This window comes from Microcaecilia unicolor, chromosome 4 (assembly GCF_901765095.1).
Source record: "Microcaecilia unicolor chromosome 4, aMicUni1.1, whole genome shotgun sequence".
NCBI classification, from domain to species: domain Eukaryota; kingdom Metazoa; phylum Chordata; class Amphibia; order Gymnophiona; family Siphonopidae; genus Microcaecilia; species Microcaecilia unicolor.
In genome coordinates, this window is record NC_044034.1 from 171,574,081 (window position 1) to 171,594,127 (window position 20,047).

General features: G+C 43.3%; 1 protein-coding gene across 1 annotated transcript; it reads right to left on the minus strand.

The window, feature by feature from the left end:
• Positions 1 to 6,030: 6,030 nt before the first annotated feature.
• On the minus strand, positions 6,031 to 8,186 carry RASSF10 (Ras association domain family member 10). The gene has a single exon (XM_030199494.1). It carries the CDS (start codon positions 7,850 to 7,852, stop codon positions 6,500 to 6,502), a length of 1,353 nt encoding a protein of 450 aa, XP_030055354.1. The 5' UTR covers positions 7,853 to 8,186; the 3' UTR covers positions 6,031 to 6,499.
• Positions 8,187 to 20,047: the final 11,861 nt, after the last annotated feature.

Sequence of the window (20,047 nt, forward strand, 5' to 3'; positions counted from 1 at the left end):
CAGCTGCTCTTTGCTGCCTTCCAGAAGCTGCTGCCCTAGGTCATCTCCTAGTCTTGCCTAATGGTTGAGCTGGCCCTGTCTAGCCCTAAGGATAAGTGTCTATGGGCTTAAATGTACTGCCTGTAGTAATGCATAGCACTAGGCCAGTGTTTCTTTATGGTAAGGCCCAGGAGCCAGTAGAAGCTCCTACTGAACCTAAGCGCTTCTCTGACTCTTCCCTCAGTAACTACTCACCCTCCAGCTTCTCCAAAAATGTGTTACCTGCACCACTGTTCTTTTTCTCCAGCACTGTGTGGTTGTGAGTTTGAACTGTGCACTGCCAAAATTCTTGCAAGTAAGGCTAGTGTTAAGGAAACACAACTAGGGCAGTTGCCCTGGGCCCTCAGGCCATAGGGGCCCCAAGCCTGCCCAAAGCTGAAAAAGGCACAGCCCACATTTCTGCTCTGAATACTGGTCCTGACTGAGAGCAATGCAGGAGTTTGGGTATCTCATGGTTTGAACTTACTGAGAAGTGCACAGATCAATTTGCAGGCAGTGCTGGCTGCAAATCGCCAGATAAGGCCATTGTTGAGGGGTTAAAAACTGGTAGAAAATCTGGCTTGGATGGGATTGGAGTGAAGACTCAGACAGGGTGACTGGTGAGAGAGATGAGTGGGGCTTCAGACTGGCTGGGATGCCATTGAGGGAGAGTACATATTGGGGAAAATAATGCATTAGAATTCAGGGCTGGTGTTAGGGATGCAAACAGGGTAGTTGGAGGGAAAGCTGGGCTGAAGAGCATGGGAGGTGCAGACTTTGAGTTTTATGAGTCACTGAGTGTGCTTGAGCAGCTAGGCTGACCACATCATTATTCAATAATGGTCCTGGCTCTCACTTTGGAGGCATTTTGCCAAAGTGGCCCTGGTTTGGAAACTAGTGAAAATTGCTACACTAGGTTATCTGTGTGTCAGTGAAGAAAAAAAAAGCCTCAACACAGTGAATCTCAGAATTCAAGACCAGCAAAAGGACAGAAAAACAGATTTAGAGGAAGCAAACCTTTTTTATTTTTTTTAATTTTCAGTGCTTGATCTATTGCAAGTGTGGAGGAGTAGCCTAGTGGTTAGTGCAACAGACTTTGATCCTGGGGACTGGGTTCAATTCCCACTGACGCTCCTTGTGACTTTGGGCAAGTCACTTAGCCCATAAGTACCTGTATATATTATGTAAACTGCTTTGAATATAGTTGCAAAAAACCACAGACAGACAGTATATCAAGTCCAATTCCATCCCTGAGGTAACTGTACAGTTTAAAATTTCTATTACAGGTATTTTGCACTGTTCCTATTGGGCTCACAATCTTTATATGTGGAGCAATGGAGGGCTAAGTGACTTGCTCAGGGTCACATGGAACTACAAAGGGAATTGAACCTGGTTCCCCAAGATCTCAACCCACTGCTGACCGTCAGGCAGCAGCGGGAATCAAGCCCAGTTTCCCAGGTCCACAACCTGCTGCACTAACCATTAGGCCACTCCTCCACTCAACCTTGTATGTTTGTCCTCTGTGCAGAGTGTGAGGTGATAGATGCATGTAGAGGGCTTTTTCTACAATGAAATCCTTAGATTTATCTAACATGACTAGCAGAAAGTACAATGATTTCTAGATAACATCTCAAGTCTAATGCACATGCATTAAGAGGGTAATTCTATAAATAAGGCACTAACCTTTATGTGGCAAAAAAAATATGTAACTGACTAGAATATTGGCATAAATGCACAATCCAATTGCATGCTATTCTGTAAATGCATGCATATCTTAGTGTACAGATGGGTGTACACATGGGCGGAATCTGAGGGTGAAGGGAAAGAAGGAGTGGAGGGAGAGATACTGGACTGCAGCGGTAGGGATTCAATTCAAAAGTTGGCTCAGGGCACCACAGTTGAGGCGGCTCTGGGTCTCCCCCTTAATCCTCCAGTGTTTTCCCCTCATAACTGATAGTTCAGAAATATAGTGGCCTCTGAACTTAATTAGGGGCATTAGGTATGTAGGTTTCCTAATGGCAGATACACCTACATGTCTATGTTCTCACATGCTGTGGTGTAAGAACCGCCAGTTAGGCGTGTAAGTTACCAAGTTGTCTCCATTGGTGTTTTAGATGTCAACACATGTATAGTAGTTGCACAAAGCCATTACATAGTAACGTGAGTAACATAGTAGATGACGGCAGAGAAAGACCTGCACAGTCCATCCCGTCTGCCCAACAAGATAAACTCATATGTGCTACTTTATGTATATACCTGATCTTGATTTGTATGTGCCATTTCAGGGCACAGACCATAGAATTCTGCCCATCACTGGCCCCGCCTCCCAACCACTAGCCCCACCTCCCACCACTGGCTTTGCCACCCAATCTCCGCTGAGCTTCTGAGGATCCATTCCTTCTGACAGGATTCCTTTATGTTTATCCCATGCATTTTTGAATTCTGTTACCGTTTTCATCTCCACCACCTCCCGCGGGAGGGCATTCCAAGTATGTGTGCATTCCTGCATAGATTTTAGAAAAGGCTCTGCATTGACAGATCATTTTCTAAAATACTATTAGAATTGGAACACATCCCAAGTAAGTTGCTTCAATTCATATTTCAACATTCTATCTAACATGGGGCTGCCCATGTCTTACTGATATCATATTTTATTTTAATTGACTCATTTTGTAATCAAATTTGTATTTTTGATTTATGGTGTACTTTCTTGGGATCCTAGTTCAGATTGTTTTATATTATTTATATAAGGCTGTATATTCCCCTCATTATATAAATAATGCATTTTGCTATCCACTCTAGACAGCCTACAGCTGGAAAAGCAGTTTACAAGTTTTCAATGAAATGAAATAGATCAGATCCAGACCTGTTTGAGGCCCTAGCTGAGAATCCATACTTCAGAAATCATGCATCTATTGGGAGATCTGAGATCTAAATCAGAATCATTGACCAAGAAAAATGAATCTGGGCTCATTAACCTGATTCCTGCAGTCTGTATCTCGGAATCTCCACACAGTTTGTCAGGGATGTTATCTGAACTGTGAAGAATGAAGACACCTGCTTGTGCTATCCCTAAACCAACATACCCTTAGATTTCAGGAGCAATGACATTCACAGAAGTTGGGAGCTCTGCAGGCATCCTTTACTTATAGTCTTCTCATAGTGCCAAGTGGCACATTCACCTATAGTACTGAAACAATCTGCAATTCAAGCATGACCGTTTTCTCTTTGATCATAGACTGGGGCTCAAAAGGTACCCTGCTTCCCATGGGAAAGCTCTGTGGGAGGAAAGCAAGAGACAATGTTTAACTCCCTACTCTAGAACAGATAAACCAGACAGGGACAAGTCAACTAAAGACTGATAATTCCACAAAAAGGAAATAGAATAGGTAAAATCATACAGTACACAATATCCCACCCCTCCGGATTCTAAATATCGTGCCTAGAGATCTGTGCTGAAATCCAAGCATATTCTATAACAACACGCATAACTTAATTGGCTTAACAAGCTAATCAGCATTGCTATCAGCTCTTAACAAGCAATAATGAGTACTAATTGGCATTAATTAAAATGTATGCAAAGAACTTGCTAAGTGCATTCTGTAATGCAATACGCCTAGCTTCTAATGTGTGCAGGCAAAAAGGGGTGTGGTTATGGGCATAGAAATGGGCCTTTTTTGGGTGTTCTGTAATTTACACACATTGTTATAGAATACGACCAAGTGCCCCTAAATCTACACTAATTTCTGTGCCAATTTTATAGGCACCGTATGTAGAATCTCCCCCTATACCTGCAAAACTTTGTTTCACTCAGAATTCAATGTGCTTCAGTAGCTAGTTGTTTTTTCATTTTTACAAATTACACCATGTTTCCATTAAAAAAAAACCTTGAACATAAAAAAAGGCTGGATAAAAATATATTCCAATTAAATTAAATCTAGAAACCTACTTTTGATGGGCCACACTGATAGGATCAGGTTCAGTTTAGTGAGAGCTGATAAGCGGGAAGAGCAGACCGTGAATTTCAGCTTCTCCCGTTGCACTCTTCAGAATTCTCCTAAACTTGAAAACCCGGCATTTAAATATTTATACATGTATTTAATCAGTTTCACACTGGATCAGACATGCAGTACAATATGTAATGAGACTGTGACATATATTGATGTTTTGATAACCTAATCCCTGTTGTGGGATGAGGGGGAATTTTGTAATGAAGACTCTCCTGTAAATTTGAAAATGTGCCTTGTATGGTAGTAAAACTTAGTTTTCTCCTTTCTTGATTTGATTCTGAGATTTTTGAACATTTCTTGTTAAATGCAGCTCTCAAGGGAAGATACACATTTTTGGAACATGGTATATAGCTATTTAAATATGACTCTTTTAAAACCCAAAAATGAATCATATCTGAAAAAAGTGTCCTGTGGACACTTTTGAACCTGCATTTGGTTATGGAAGACATCTTACTTCTCCTTCTCAGTCCCCGCAGATTAATCCCAGGGTTTGTTCATTCTACAATGCATTGCTACTCTGCAAGGATAGTGATAGAAATTCATCTAAGGCTACCAAGGTATTGCAGATGACAGATTCATATTAGATAAGCTACTGAACTGAACAAGAAACTTCTGAGCAATTTAGGATAATCACAGCTCCATCCTAAGGCCTATATCCCCTAATTCCATATATATAGTGCTCAAAATTGTGTGTGCAAATTTGGACACACATCCAAATCGTGCATGCAATTTAATTGCTTAATGAGCCAATAGCGCTGATAATTTGCCGCTAACAATTGGCAATAATAGAAATTTATGCATGAATCTTTATAGTTGTTATTCTAGAAAGATGTTCATGTAAATTTCTGCATGTGGATCTAAAATGGGGGTGTGACTATGGGAGGGGCATGGGCGGGGCTTGGGCATTTCTAGGATTGGTGCACAGCGTTATAGACTTCAGGAGATCCACATCTAATTTAGGTGCGGGGATTTATACCAGGGTTCAGTTGGTGTAAATCCTCATGCCTGAAATTGGGTGCAGACCCTGGCACTTACCGCGATTCAATAAATGACACCCAACTTTCAGCGTCATTTCTAGAATACTGCATAGCTTGCTTTTTTTTGCTGCCCATATTCTAGCCATAGGCTCTTTTAACTCTCATTTTGGCATTCACTGCACCAACCAAGAGCATTTAAACTGAAACTGACTGCTTGAAGCCGTTAATCTTCATAGATTACTCTGGTAAACGTTGGTATCTCCAAAAGAGAAACATACTAAGCTCTTTTGAGAGCACTGAAACATCTATTAAGAGTGGCAGACTGACTACCATTTCTTACTTTGATGTTTTAATCACAGTTTGCAACTCAAACTCATGAAAGCATCAAAAATCTTTAGGAGCTGCAAGGTATGTAATCATTTTTAATCTGAGTTCTTTGAATGTGCAGAAGGCCAAGCTAATAAAAGCTGACCCCCTTTTTAAAAAACCTGTTACGGAGTAGGTGAGATCTTTCTATAGAACTGACTGACTGACTTATTTATCTGTATTTTGCTCACACCTTTTTCAGTAGTACCTGAGTAGTTTTCCAAAGCTATCCTTCCTTCATCATGACCTGTAAAATGAGCATAGCTCTGGAAAGCTAATTACAGATTTATTAAATTAGCCCAGACTGTTTGTTGACCCTTATTTTTACATATCCAAGTGGATTAATACAGTAATCCCAATTCGTTTTTCAAATGGTACAAAGCACAGAAGAGTTTGTAGACACAAACATATTTTCCTTGCAGAAACAGAGGATTAATATCCTTATTCATCAAAATGTTTCAACTGAAAAGATTCCAGCTGGGAAACAGGTAAATTCCAAAGCTGGATAAAATACAAAACCTTCATCTCATGACATTTTAAATACAATAAAAAGACCAAAGTATTAATGTGCAAGTCCAAAAGGGATGACAGGCCTCTCTGTCAGGAGTGGAAATAAGTTTCCTTTTATTTCTGCATTTTACAGTATAAACTTTAAAAAAAAAAACTTCAGAGGTTACCATTTAACCACAAACTTCCTAGAGGAAGGTAACTTTCCTGCAGAAGCACTAACTAGGCACTTAACATTCCGTCTTTGCAATAAAACCCACTGAAATGTACTTAATTCTTTAAACGCATGGTACAGGTAACTCCTTCCATTCAAAATGCTGCCATTTACCTTTGACACTGGAAAGAACGCCAAGAAATCGTTTACAGAAGTGAATAGATTGCAGTGGCTTCCTGAGGAACATTTGTTAGCACAAAATACAGAAATATGGTTTCTATGTAAACTGGTATTTCCCCCATAATCACAAGTTCCAGTCTGTAGTACTAACAACGGTGTTTCCTCCAACCAAACCAGTCTTTTTGAACGCGTGCAACTTCTTTTTGTTAATTTAAGCAAAACTTGCGGAGAATGCATCCTCCCCCTACCACTGTCCCTGAGCTTTCTGATGGGTTGTATAGAGAAGTCTACACGAGTGATTCACTGTGCGATACCGGTACCGAAACCGAATCCGAATCCTGGCTGTGCATGGAGCTCAGCCCCGTGTCCGAATCCTCGTCGTTGGCCTCACACTCTTTGCACAGTCCCCCCGTCTCGGCCCAAACCCCGGGGCTGTCCGGGGGAGACCTTGGGACGGGGCTGCCGCAGCTGCTGCCATCTCCAGCCCCCGCTTCCGGGGTGTCCGGGGACTCTAAAGCCTGCAGGGTGGCTAACAAAGTCTGCATTTCGGCCTCCTTGTCCTCGCACACTTTCTGTGTATAATCCAAGTCGCCTCTGACCGCCTCCAGGTCTGTGTTCAGTCGGAGGCCTATGTACAGGCTGGTGCTCAGCTGCGTTTTGACCCTCTCCTGCTCCAGGAGCAGCTCGTCCCCGGAGCTGCCTAATTCCAGGGGGCTGCCGCAGGACTCCGTCTCCTTGGCTGCCAGCTCCTCCTTGCGTCGGTCCATCCACCTCTGATTCAGTTCCTCCTCGATTTCGGCTGCCATTCGCTCCTGCAGTTGCTCCTGCTCCGAAAGTCGCTCGTGCAGCTCGATGACCTCCTGGCACTTTTTGGCATACTCCTCGAGCACAGCGAGCGCCTCCGCTCCCCCGTCTGGATCGTGCTCCCTCCCGGACCCCCCTTTTTCGGGGCTGGCACCCTCCAAATAGGTGTCTTGCACGTAGTTCACCCCGTGCCTCTTCATTCTGTCAAAGTGAATTTTCGCTTCGTACCTGTCGATCTCCCTGTCCAGCTCTTTAATCCTTTGGATCTGCTGGCGGATGGTGTGATCCTGGGACAGCACCAAGTGCACCAAAGTTTCCATTCTCTCCACCGAAGACGAATCTTTCGGCAGAGCCTCCTGTCGCTTCTTGTTGATTTTGGCCAGTTTCCGAAACGCTTTCCTCACCACCCTGCGTTGCTTCTCTTGGGTGAGGGTCATTGCCATCCTGGCTGCCCCTTTCAAGTTGCAGGGACTCTCTTTGCTCGGAACCACCCGTGCCTCGGCGCTCCTGGGTCCATTGTTGGGCAGGGAAGCCTCGCTCCTCACCAGTACGAAGCGCACGTTCTCCTGCTCCTCTCCCCAAGCCGTCCAGAGTCTTAGGATCTTGGTTTTGTTGGGTAAGATCCTTTCGAAGCCCCTCCATTTCTCCACCATGCAGTACGACCGGGGAGGTCCCGAGAGCATAGCTCTGGCCCCGCTCTCCGTCTGATGGTTCTGGTTGTGATCGTCCAGGAGAACCTGGACCACATCCGAGCAGGTGGTGCGTCTGGTCAGCCCCGAGACCAGTTTCTCTTCCTGGCAAAGCCACACGGAGATTTTGCACTCCTCCTTCTCCATCTGAGCTTTTCCAAGGGGAACGAACTGCCCGGGAGGCAGAGCAAAGTCAAAACAGGCTGGTCGGACAGGTGTGGAGAAAAGCTTCGTAGGAGACCCGAGGAAAAAAAAAAGCCAGCTATCCTGCTCAAAGTTTCTCTCTTCTCACAGGTGGCTTGGAAGCAACAGCACAAACGCACCCAGTAAATTCAGATTTCAACCCGTCTGTAAGGTCTGAAGTCAAAAAGGCTTCTAAAGCGCTCTAAAGGAAAACGCAGTCTGGTTTGGCGCGGTGTGTGGTTTGAGGCTTCGCTCCCTGCTGGGATCCTCCTGCCCGTGGCAGTGCCTCTCTCTTTCTCCCTCTGCACTGCCCCGGCTGGCAGCTTTTCCTTCCCGCTGATCACATGCATTGCCTGCCCCTTTAGCTCCTGCAGACTTTGCAACATTTCCCCACCCCCGGCCGTCAGGATTAAAAAAAAAAAAAAAGCCAGCTCTGCAGACTACCTTAAGAGTAAAAGGCTTACATGTATGAAATTACGGTAGATGCATATAATTCTCTCCACCGCCTTGCCACTTAAATCACTATTTACCTCTCTGCACTGTCAGCACTCAGTTTTAATGGAAAAATCATGCAACGCTTACAGCACAGTGCCAAACTTTTAGTTGCAGGGACTTCTATTGTTTCCACTAGGCTTATTTAGAATGGCATTGCCCACTCAGCCCCCGATTCCTCATTTGCATAACCCCATCCCCCCAAAGAAGTACCCAGTGCTTGGCAAGAAGAAGTACATATTATTTAAGCAATAAGTTGGATAACAATTCAATTGCATTCGTCTCTCTTCCGGAATTGGGTGAATCTCTTCATAAAGGTAGTTAGTAAACCCCAGTTATATATGTAAATAATAGAAGTGTGTGATAGGAAAGACGTGTTTTTCACCAGAATCCTTTCATTTTTATTTCTCTACTGCACTGTATAATTCTTTTTACCACTTTTGTCTGTCCTAATTAGATTGCAAGCTCTGTCGAGCAGGGACTGTCTCTTCATGTTCAAGCGTACAGCGCTGCGTACGTCTTGTAGCGCTATAGAAATGATAAGTAGTAGTAGTGTTTAGAACTCCTTCAGGGGAGTTGCGTTCAGGCAGAGCATGGATTTTTCCTATCCCTAAGGGTTTACGATCTTTTACTAAAGTGTGCTGAAAAATAGGCTGCGGTAGTGTAGGCGCGGGTTTTGGGCGCACACAGAATCATTTTTCAGCACACCTATAAAAAAGACCTTTGTTTTAATTTTTGTCGAAAATGGACATGCAGCAAAATGAAAATTGCCGTGCGTCCATTTTGGGTCTGAGACCTTACCACCAGCCATTGACCTAGTGGTAAAGTCTCACACGGTAACTGGGCGGTAATGACCTATTTGGTACAAAATGCCACTTGGCGTGCATGGCTGACGCACACCAGAAAATAAAAAATATTTTTTCAGAAGCACGTAGCGGACACGCAACAAAAATGAAATTATCGCAAGGGCCATAAGTGGGAGGCAGCTCTGTGTCCTATCCATGCTTCGCCCATGCATGCATCCCCTGGCATTTATTATTTATTTGGATTTTGCTCACACCTTTTTCATTAGTAGCTGAAGGTGAGTTACATTAAGGCACACTAGGTATTTCCCTGTCCCTGGAGGGTTCACAATCTAATATTGTACCTAAGGCAGTGGAGGGTTAAGTGACTTGCCCAAGATGCCCTGTGCAGCTTATGTGCACTACTACAGAATGCTGCTTAGGTGCCTTGCTGGCATTTTGGGGTGAATACTTACAAGTAAATGTACTTTTACCAGCACAAGGGGTGTTTAAACGTGGAAGGGCATAATCGAACGGGGACGCCCATCTATAAGGGTGGCCATCTCTAAGGACGGCCCCATAAAGCGGCGTTCCTGACCGTATTATCGAAACAAGATGGCTGGCCATCTTTCGTTTCGATAACACGGTCGAGGACGGCCAAATCTCAACATTTGGGTCGACCTTAGAGATGGCTGCCATTGGTTTTCGCCGATAATGGAAACTAAGGACGGCCATCTCAAAACCGGCCAAATCCAAGCCATTTCGTCATGGGAGGAGCCAGCATTTGTAGAGCACTGGTCCCCCTCACATGCCAGGACACCAACCGGGCACCCTAGGGGGCACTGCAGTGGACTTCACAAATTGTTCCCAGGTGCACCCTTACCTTGGGTGCTGAGCCCCCCAACATCCCCAAAACCCACAACTGTACAACACTACCATAGCCCTTAAAGGGTAACGGGGGACACCTAGATGTGGGTACAGTGGGTTTCGGGTGGGTTTTGGAGGGCTCCCATTTACCACCACAAGTGTAACAGATAGGGTGGGATGGGCCTGGGTCCGCCTGCCTGAAGTGCACTGCAGTACCCACTAAAAACTGCTCCAGGGACCTGCATAGTGCTGTGATGGAGCTGGGTATGACATTTGAGGCTGGCATAGAGGCTGGCAAAAAAATGTTTTTCTTTTTTTTTTTTTTTGGGTGGGAGGGGGTTGGTGACCACTGGGGGAGTAAGGGGAGGTCATCCCTGATTCCCTCCAGTGGTCATCTGGTCAATTCAGGCACCTTTTCAAGGCTTGGTCGTGAACAAAAAGGGACCAAGTAAAGTCGGCCAAATGCTTGTCAGGGACGCCCTTCTTTTTTCCATTATTCCACCAGTGGTCATCTGGTCATTTAGAGCACTTTTTTGTGGCTTAGTCATTGTTAGAACAGGTCTAGCTCAAAATGTCTTAGTTTTAGTCCTGGATGTTTTGGTTTAGTTCCATTGTGGCAGAAAAATGTCCAAGTGCTAGGAATGTCCAAATCCCACCCTTAACACATCCCCTTGTGATTTGGATATACTGTAGACAAACTGCATAGAAAAACATACGGAATATGAGTTTCAAAAATACTGATTTGGACATTTTGGTGAGAAAAACATCCAAATGCTGTTTTATGCCACTTTTTAGATGTTTATCTCATTCAAAAATGAACGCCTTAGGCACCTAACTGCTGTTTTCATCCTGTTTTGGCCCTTAACTTCCATCTGAGCACCCTTCACTATGAATTAAAATGTTTTTTTATTATGTATTGTTTTGACATTGTAAGTAGTATACCATGCCATACTTTGTATTGTTTTTGAATTTTTTTACTGCTCTACTTGCCTATTGCTCATGTTTGATCTAGTCTTACTGTACACAGCCTTGAGTGAATTCCTTTAAAAAGGCGGTAAATAAATCCTAATACATAAATAAATAAAAATAAATAAATATTAGGCACTTAATCAACACCTACCTTTCGGTGCCCTATATAGAATTAGAGGGTTAGTACACAATGTAATAGAAAATTCCATTTCGAAAAAGCTAGACAGAACCTACGGCCAGTAGTTGAATTCTCAATCTGTTGCTAAGTTCAGCATTTTGCATTTTGTTCTAACCATCAGGAGCCTTGGGGACTCATTCCCACCTGTGCCTTAAGCAGAGAGTGTTGCGGAAGGATTATATCTCATAGGAACATTCAGACTAATTGCTGAAAGATATTACACTTTTTTCTTAAGCTGCTGTTTTTCCAAAGGCATTATTCAGATCCTGCCAGCAAAAATCACTCAAAATGCTCCAGCGTAATTCTTCTAATTCTAGAAAGTTGCATGCCCAAATTGCTGACTAGCCATTACCCACAATGATCACTGCTGCCACTAGCCCCAACTGGAAATGTCGCAGGTCTATTGTTCCTTACCCAGCAGTCATCACTACGGTGTGTGCATTTTCTTTGTATCATTTGCAGCAATAATGAATGATGTAAAGGATTTTTTTTTTGTTCAGTTATGAACTGTAGTGTTACATGCATCACAGCTGTGAATGTTGTTGGATGCTTCATAAGCTGGCTTTTTCGCTTAGCTTTTGGTGAAACAGGTTGCAGAAATTATCAGTGTTACCCTTCTACCCTGTCCGTCTTTTGTTTGTTTGCTTTACCCTCTTTTTACAATGCATATGTCTCTAAACACCCTGCTTTCTTATACATTAATGGAGTTACATAAGAACATATGTATTGCCATACTGGGACAGACTGAAGTTCCATCAAGCCCAGCATCCTGTTTCCAACAGTGGCCAATCCAGATCACAAGTACCTGGCAAGAGCTCAAAAAAGTACAATACATTTTATGCTGCTTATCCTAGATATAAGCAGTGGATTTTCCACAAGTCCATTTTAATAATGGTCTATGGTCTTTTCTTTTAGGAAGCCATCCAAACCTTTTTTTACACCCCGCTAAGCTAAACGCCTTTACCACATTCTCTGGCAATGAACTTCAGAGTTTAATTACACGTTGGTGAAGAAAACTTTTCTCTGATTCGTTTTAAATTTACTACTTTTTAGCTTCATTACATGCCCCCTATTCCTAGTATTTTTGGAAAGAGTAAACAAGGATTCACATCCACCCATTCCATTCCACTCCACTCATTATTTTATAGACCTCTATCATATCTCCCCTCAGCCATCTTTTCTCCAAGCTGTAGAGCCCTAGCCGCTTCAGCCTTTCCTCATAGGGAAGTCATCCCATCCCCTTTATCATTTTCGTCATCCTTCTCTGTACCTTTTCTAATTCCACTATATCTTTTTTGAGATGTGGTGACCAGGAATTGAACACAATATTCGAGATGCGGTCTTTCCTGGTTTCCTATTTTTAGCCTGTACACCGCACTCTGTTCTGCCAGTCAGCTAGAGCAGTATAGAAAATTATTGCAGATAAATAAACAAACAAACAAACAAACTAGGACTGAAAAATGCACACACAATTTATAGAATAAGACTAGTTGTACTGATAACTATAGATTAATTAGATGCTAATTGGTCTGAACCAATTGTTGGCTATAATTGGTAGTTGTGTGCAAAACCACCCTTAGTTGATATTCTATGTTACTATTACTTATCATTTTTATAGCACTACTAGACTCACCAGAACTGTACACATTATATGCAGGTACTTTGTCCCTAGAGGGCTCACAATCTAAGTTTGTACCTGGGGCAATGGAGGGTTAAGTGACTCACCCAAGGTCTCAAGGAGCTGCAGTGGGAATGGAACCCACATCACCAGGATGAAAGCCCGCTGCATTAACCACTAGGCTACTCAAATTCCAGAGCATGGAACTCCAAGGAGGTATGGATCTGGGAGGGGCATGTCAGGCAGTTACACATACGGGTTCTAGAACATTCTAACATCACATTAATCCCACACAATTATATCTTGTACTAGTTGCCTCTCAGCGATGCAACTCACTGATTTTAAATGTTTTATCAGCGAGATTTTCAGCACCTACCTCCTCATTGGCAACACAGTAAATCTTTTAATTTATTAAAAATAAACCAAACTATTTGCAGTGTTAGGGAGGTAGAAAATAAGACCAAAATGTTGCAGCATTCAAAGAGGAAGGAGAAAATGATAGTGGAAATGGACTGTAGGGCTCACCTAACCTGAGTCAGTCAGTTCCTGTAGAGTCCACAATAGCAGTAATGGCTCTGTGCCGGATGGGCAAATGCAGACTACAGCTGAGTGATCCATCAGTCCATGAGTTCCCCCCCCCCCCCCCCCCCCCACCAACTCCCCCCAAAAGTTCCTTTTTGTTCTGTCCCAGAGCAACCCTGCTATTTGCTCTCCCTGGGTTCCTGTTAATCTTAGTTTACATGGTTTAACACTGGGACCCGTGCACTTGTTTGTCTGATACACACAAAAAACACCTCAGTCAATCCCCCAACACAATTAGACTATTCCAAAACTCAATTAGCCTATCAATAAGATCCATTACAGACTCCCAGGAAAGCTTGCCTGAGCTTCTAGATATATGAATAGAGAAGAGGCCACTTGAGCTCACAAATCACTCTTTCACAGATGCCTTTTTCCCTCCTTTCATTGTGGGGCACAGAACAACAGAATGATGTATATTGCAAATAAGGATCCATAATCAAAATGCAGGTCATGAAGAACTTCCTTTACCTACAGAAAAAGAACACTTTGCTAGAAATGTAATTTGGAGCCTTCACCCATGAATTTTCAGAAGGTATTTTTCAATATCAATTATGTGACTAGTGATTTTTGTCCCAGCCACTCAGTGCCTCTGATACTGGCTAAACTAAGCTCTTTTTTAACAGTGGGCAGTGGGCTCTTAGAAATAGAATCTTAATTTGTAGAAGCCAGAGGAGAAGCAAATACATTTTACTGATTTGTAAAAATAAATTTGGTGGGAATTAAATCTATATATATGTTCATGCTTTCTGTGCCCCCTTTCTCCTTCTCGCCTATACAGATATTTACAATCTATGAGGGTCAATTCAGTTACATAGGGTTACAGCCACATGCTAAAGCGAATGGCTTCCTAATGCAAGCATAATATACAAATTTTGCTCCCCAGTTCTGTAAGCAGACAGTATGCAGATAGGCTGAATGCAAACCTTTCCTGACACACATAACAAAGTGGTTTACAAACATAACATAGTAGATGACAGCAGAAAAAGACCTGCATGGTCCATCCAGTCTGCCCAACAAGACAACTCATGTGTGCTACTTTTTGTGTATACCCTACTTTGATTTGTACCTGTGCTCTTCAGGGCACAGACCTTATAAATCTGCAGCTCGTCTGTGGAATGATCTACCTTCTGATTTTCGTTCCCTATCAAATTTATTTGTTTTTAGAAAGGTTTTAAAAACACACTTATTTTCTAACTAATTAATTTTGCACCTGTATTAGGTTTTTTTTTTTTTTTAATTTGATGTTATATCCTGATGAAATACAACAGTATCTTTTATGTCACCCTGCCTTGAGTTCTGTATTTGAAGATTAGGCAGGTTATTAATCCTGTATAACATAATATAACTAAGAGCACTAAAAACTGGTCTGTGCTATCCCCAGTGTGGGTCTTTCCTGTGTGCTATGGTTTGCTATTTACTGCCGGTAAATAGCCAAATTTCCTATTTCTGCAATAATGGCCACACGTGTACACTTACTGACACCGATTTTGTAGGTAATAAGGGCTCATGCACTAATCCTGCACTAATCAGTTAGTGTATGGCAGTGCCCATGCGCTAAACAATTAGCATAGCTGTGCCCATCCTCCGCACCCATACATTTTATTTTTTAGCATGTGGGTAGCGTGTAAACATGCAAAAACTACTGTGGGACACCTGGTACTGCAGTCTAACCTGCGGTAAGCACACATCTGCATCTGAGCAGAACTGCTAACAGCTTCATTAGCATAGATTTAAATATGTTGTGCACTGTCTACCTGAGGCTTCACACACAGTTTAGCTCATACACAAAACTCATTTCTACATAGGGTGCACACAAAATTGTTCACAAAAGCTGACCTAACCTGTGTAAAAAGCTTAGCATACTTTACTGCATTGGCCCATGTGACAGCCATTACAAAGATAATCACTTGTACAGATTCCTACAGCACTGGATGTGGTACATCTTGTGACATTCCCTCCAAGAAGTTTACACTGAGAAATACAGAAGCCTATATTGAACACAAGATAATACACAGAGAAAAGAAGAGTGAAATAAGCCAAATTCGAAACTCATGAGCATAGCATCAATTGCCAAATCTTAGTCAGGGCTGACTAAGCTAGGGCGGCAGCTCTGGGGGTGGCAAATAGCAGCTTCAGTGAAAGCAAAGCAATAGGTCTTGACAGCCACAGAAATTCAAAGAACAATTAGCACATACTTTAACCCACAGAGAGGGGGGGTGGAGAGAGAGAGAGAGAGAGAGAGAGAGAGAGAGAGAGAGAGCAGGCAGTTTCAAATAGCCCATTTACCCAGGTAAATAGCTTTGCAAATTGCCCTCATCCTGTAAGTATGGTGTCCAATTATGCATTTTAATAGCATTGTTCTGAGAGAGATAATATTGAGGCAATCATGGTTGTTCACGTTATCAAAGTCTTGGAGTGAGGTCTAGGGGTCCCAGAGTTAATTGAGGATGTGGAGGAGTGGCCTAGTGGTTAGTGGGGTGGACTACAGGCACAGGCAGCTTCTTGTGACTCTGGGCAAGTCACTTAACCCTCCATTGCCCCAGGTATAAATAAGTACCTCTATATAATATGTAAGCCGCATTGAACCTGCTATGAGTGGGAAAGTGAGGGGTACAAATGTAACAAAAAAAATGTACAGGGCTGAAGAAGTTTCCCCTAAGGGCTTGATACTAGGGATGGGCAACCCGAAACAGTGCAATCCGCTTAAGTGCAAGGGTCTGGGACCAAAGAAATGCATGCAGTTAACCAGAGCATGCACTTAACCGTTGTGACCCAAAGAAGCTTGACATCTGATAAACATATGTACAGTACTGTTTATTATTATATATACAGTATACAGTCTCAGTTAACTGACATTAGGCTTGCTTGAAGTAACCAGTTATAGTCCTCTGTACACTCTTGGGTCTGTGAGTTCCATAGACTACGTCTGCCAGACGGTAAAAACTGTCATAGCACTGACATCCAGTGGCCTCCAGAGAGCCCGCAAGGTGTTGAGACTCTCCAGCGTTCTTGCAAAAGTGACAGGGGAAGGTTGTTGAATTTTGTCAGCATGTGCCTCGCTGCTCATTTCTTCATCTGTTCCATCATCAACCATTGTTGCCTGCGTGCAGGCGCATATCTCGACATCAGTGCTGTCTTCAGCTGTTTGTAGATCGTAATCAACAGCTGCGTAGCGATGGAACTCCTCTTCAGTAACACCGGCTGGGATGCCAATAACCTGTTTATCTGATGCGTTTGCAACAGCTGCATCTGTTTCGTCCCTCTCCACATCCTTAACAAAGCTTGCCCGCTTGTAGCAGTTCACAATGGTTGCCTGTGTAACATGATTCCAGGCTTCTTTCTGCATATGTAGGGAATCCAACAGTGATAGATTATGAGCCAGTTCAACAGCACGTTTGTCCTTGCCAGTCTGGTCATCCATAACGCTCATCACACGACGTAGCACAAGAGCCCGATAATGTTGTTTGAAATTGGCTATTATGCCCTGATCCATAGGTTGGATCAGAGAGGTAGTGTTTGGTGGCAGGAAGACCACCTTGGCGTTAGACAGCCTGACATCATCCCTGTGTGCAGCACAATTATCACAAAGCAACAAAATCTGACGCTTTTGTGCCCGCATTCTAATGTCTAACTTCTTTAGCCACTGCTTCCAAATTTCCCCAGTCATCCATGAATTTGCATTAGCCTCGTATGACACAGGAAGTCGCTTAACTTTCTTGAAGCAACGGGGCTGTTTGCTCTTTCCATTGATGAGGGGTTCCAACTTCTCACTCCCATCCATATTGCAGCAAAGGAGGATTGTCAGTCAGTCCTTCGATGTTTTACCTCCAGTAGTTTCGGCATGTTTGAATGCAGGTGTTCCATCAGGAATCGCTCGCCAGTAGAGACCATTTTCGTCAGCATTGAAAATGTCACGAGGTGCAAACTTGTTCAAGATGGTAGGAAGAAGTGAAACCACCCAATTTTCAGCACCAAAGTCATCAGCGTCTTGTTTCTCACCATGCTGTTTCTTGAATTTTATGCTGTTCCTCTCCTTCCATCTTTCCAACCATCCAACAGTGGCTTTGAATTCAGTTAGTCCAAGACTTTCAGCTAGCTGGTTAGCTTTCTCCATAAGCAGTGGACCTCTGACAGGAAACTGTCTGCTCCTGACTCGAGAAAACCACTGAAGAGCATCTTCTACCTCCTCAGCTTTTCCCGCCCATTTTCGTTTCTATTGTGGATTTGTATTGTTTTGCCAGTCTTCCAGAAGCTGGTCTTTCTGCTTCAAGACATGTGAAATTTGACTGGGATTGACACTATATTCTTTAGCAATAGATGCTTGACTTTGTTTGTTTTCTAATTTTTTAAGAACTTCTATTCATTCAGCCAGTGTTAAAGTCTTACAGTTTCGCCACAACGACGACCCCAGTGTACGCCCTAACAACATTCTTTCACTTATTCTGCCTGTGGCAGTTAAAGAGGCAGTAAATTTGAAATCTTGTTGGTTGTCACGCACCAATCGGCTTCCATATTCCATGTGCACGCTTATGCGGAGTCTTTCCTGCAGAGGAGCGGTCTTGAACCATGCATATAAGCGAATCTTGCACTTATCAGTGGTGCGCTAAACCGAAGCTTGTCCCCATAGAAATTGATGGTGCCAAAAACGGGACCGAAGTACAGCATGCAGTTAAACAGAGCATGCGCTTATCCGACGTTCACTTAAATGGAGTGCACTGTCATTTTTATTTCATATCCTTTCCCATGTCATTTGGGGGATTTCCATTTTGTTTGGGGTTCTCTTCCCTCCCCCTCCCCCATTGCTTGTGTCATCATAGTAGAAGACACAAAATGAACATTTTCTGGCTCCCTTCTCACATTGACATTTCAAATGTCTCAAAAGTCTAGAAGGAGATGCTTGAGAAGCAGGTCATTTTTCAGTGGAAAGAAGTTACAAATCAAAAGGTAGTGAAAGAGGACAGTTTCCAAAATTCCATAGGGAAATATTTCTTTAAGGAAAGGATGATGGAGGCACTGAGCAGCCTCCCAGTATCAGGACTTAACACAATGCTGGACAGGCACAGAAGACTCCGCGTTAAAGGAAAAAGCCAGAGTTCAAGTAGTCTATGGTATGCAATGGAAAGAGAATATGGATAGACCAGATGGGCTTTGAGGTCTTTCACTGCCATCATACCCTGCTGGGTCAATATTCAAAGGAATTGATGTGTTTAGCACTTATCACTAAGGACTAGTTGGCACAAAAAAAATAGCACTTACTGCTATTCTATCAATCATGCTTACAGTTAGGCGTGGCTTATAGAATAGTGTTTAGTGCCAGAAACCGCGACTACATTTGGCCATGACCATTTATGCCAATGAAAAACTGGTGTGAATCCCCATGTGTAAATTAGGTGCAGATCCCGCTAATTCTATAACAAGATGCATAAATTTTAGGATTGCCCCTGACCCACCCATGCTACTTCCATGGCCACACCCCCTTTTTAGATCCACACACTAGAATTTACATGCATATCTTTGTAGAATACACCTAAAAGGATGCGCATGTAAATTCTAATTATTGCAATTAGTGCCAATAATTGCCTATTATTGCCCAGTTATCGGTGCACTATGCAGGTCCCTGGAGCAGTTTTTAGTGGGTGCAGTGCACTTCAGGCAGGTGGACCCAGGCCCATCCCCCCCTACATGTTACACTTGTGGTGGTAAATGTGAGCCCTCCAAAACCCACCCGAAACTCACTGTACCCACATCTAGGTGCCCCCCTTCACCCCTTAGGGCTATGGTAGTTGTGTTCAGTTGTGGGGAGTGGGTTTTGGGGGGGGGGTTGGGGGGCTCAGCACCGAAGGTAAGGGAGCTATGCACCTGGGAGCAATTTCTGAAGTCCACTGCAGTACCCCCTAGGGTGCCCGGTTGGTGTCCTGGCATGTGAGGGGGACCAGTGCACTACGAATGCTGGCTCCTCCCACAACCAAAAGGCTTGGATTTGGTCATTTTTGAGATGGGCATCCTTGGTTTCCATTATCGGCGAAAACCGAGGTCATCCCTCTCTAAGGGCGACCATCTCAACATTTAGGTCAACCATCTCTTAGGTCGACCTAAATGTTGAGATTTGGGCGTCCCCGACCGTATTATTGAAACGAAAGATGGACACCCATCTTGTTTTGTCTCTCCTCATACGTCTTGTAACGCAAATCCCATACCATTCTTGTAGCTTTTCTTTGCACTGCTTCAATTCTTTTTACATCCTTAGCAAGATACAGCCTCCAAAACTGAACACAATACTCCAGGTGGGGCCTCACCAACAACTTACACAGGGGCATTAAAACCTCTTTTCTTCTGCTGGTCACACCTCTCTCTATACAGCCTAGCAACCTCCCAGCTATGGCCACCGCCTTGTCACACTGTTTTGTCGCCTTCAGATCCTCAGATACTATCAACCCAAGATCCCTCTCCCCGTCCATACATATCAGACTCTCACCGCCTAACACATACCTCTCCCATGGATTTCTACTCCCTAAGTGCATCACTTTGCATTTCTTTGCATTGAATTTTAATTGCCAAAGCTTAGACCATTCTTCTAGCTTCCACAGATCCTTTTTCATGTTTTCCACTCCCTCCCGGGTGTCTACTCTGTTACAAATCTTAGTATCATCCACAAAAAGGCAAACTTTACC

What these genes read in the sequence shown, in the direction of transcription:
- RASSF10 (XM_030199494.1), bottom strand. Translation starts at nt 7,852, where the DNA reads ATGGAGAAGGAGGAGTGCAAAATCTCCGTGTGGCTTTGCCAGGAAGAG.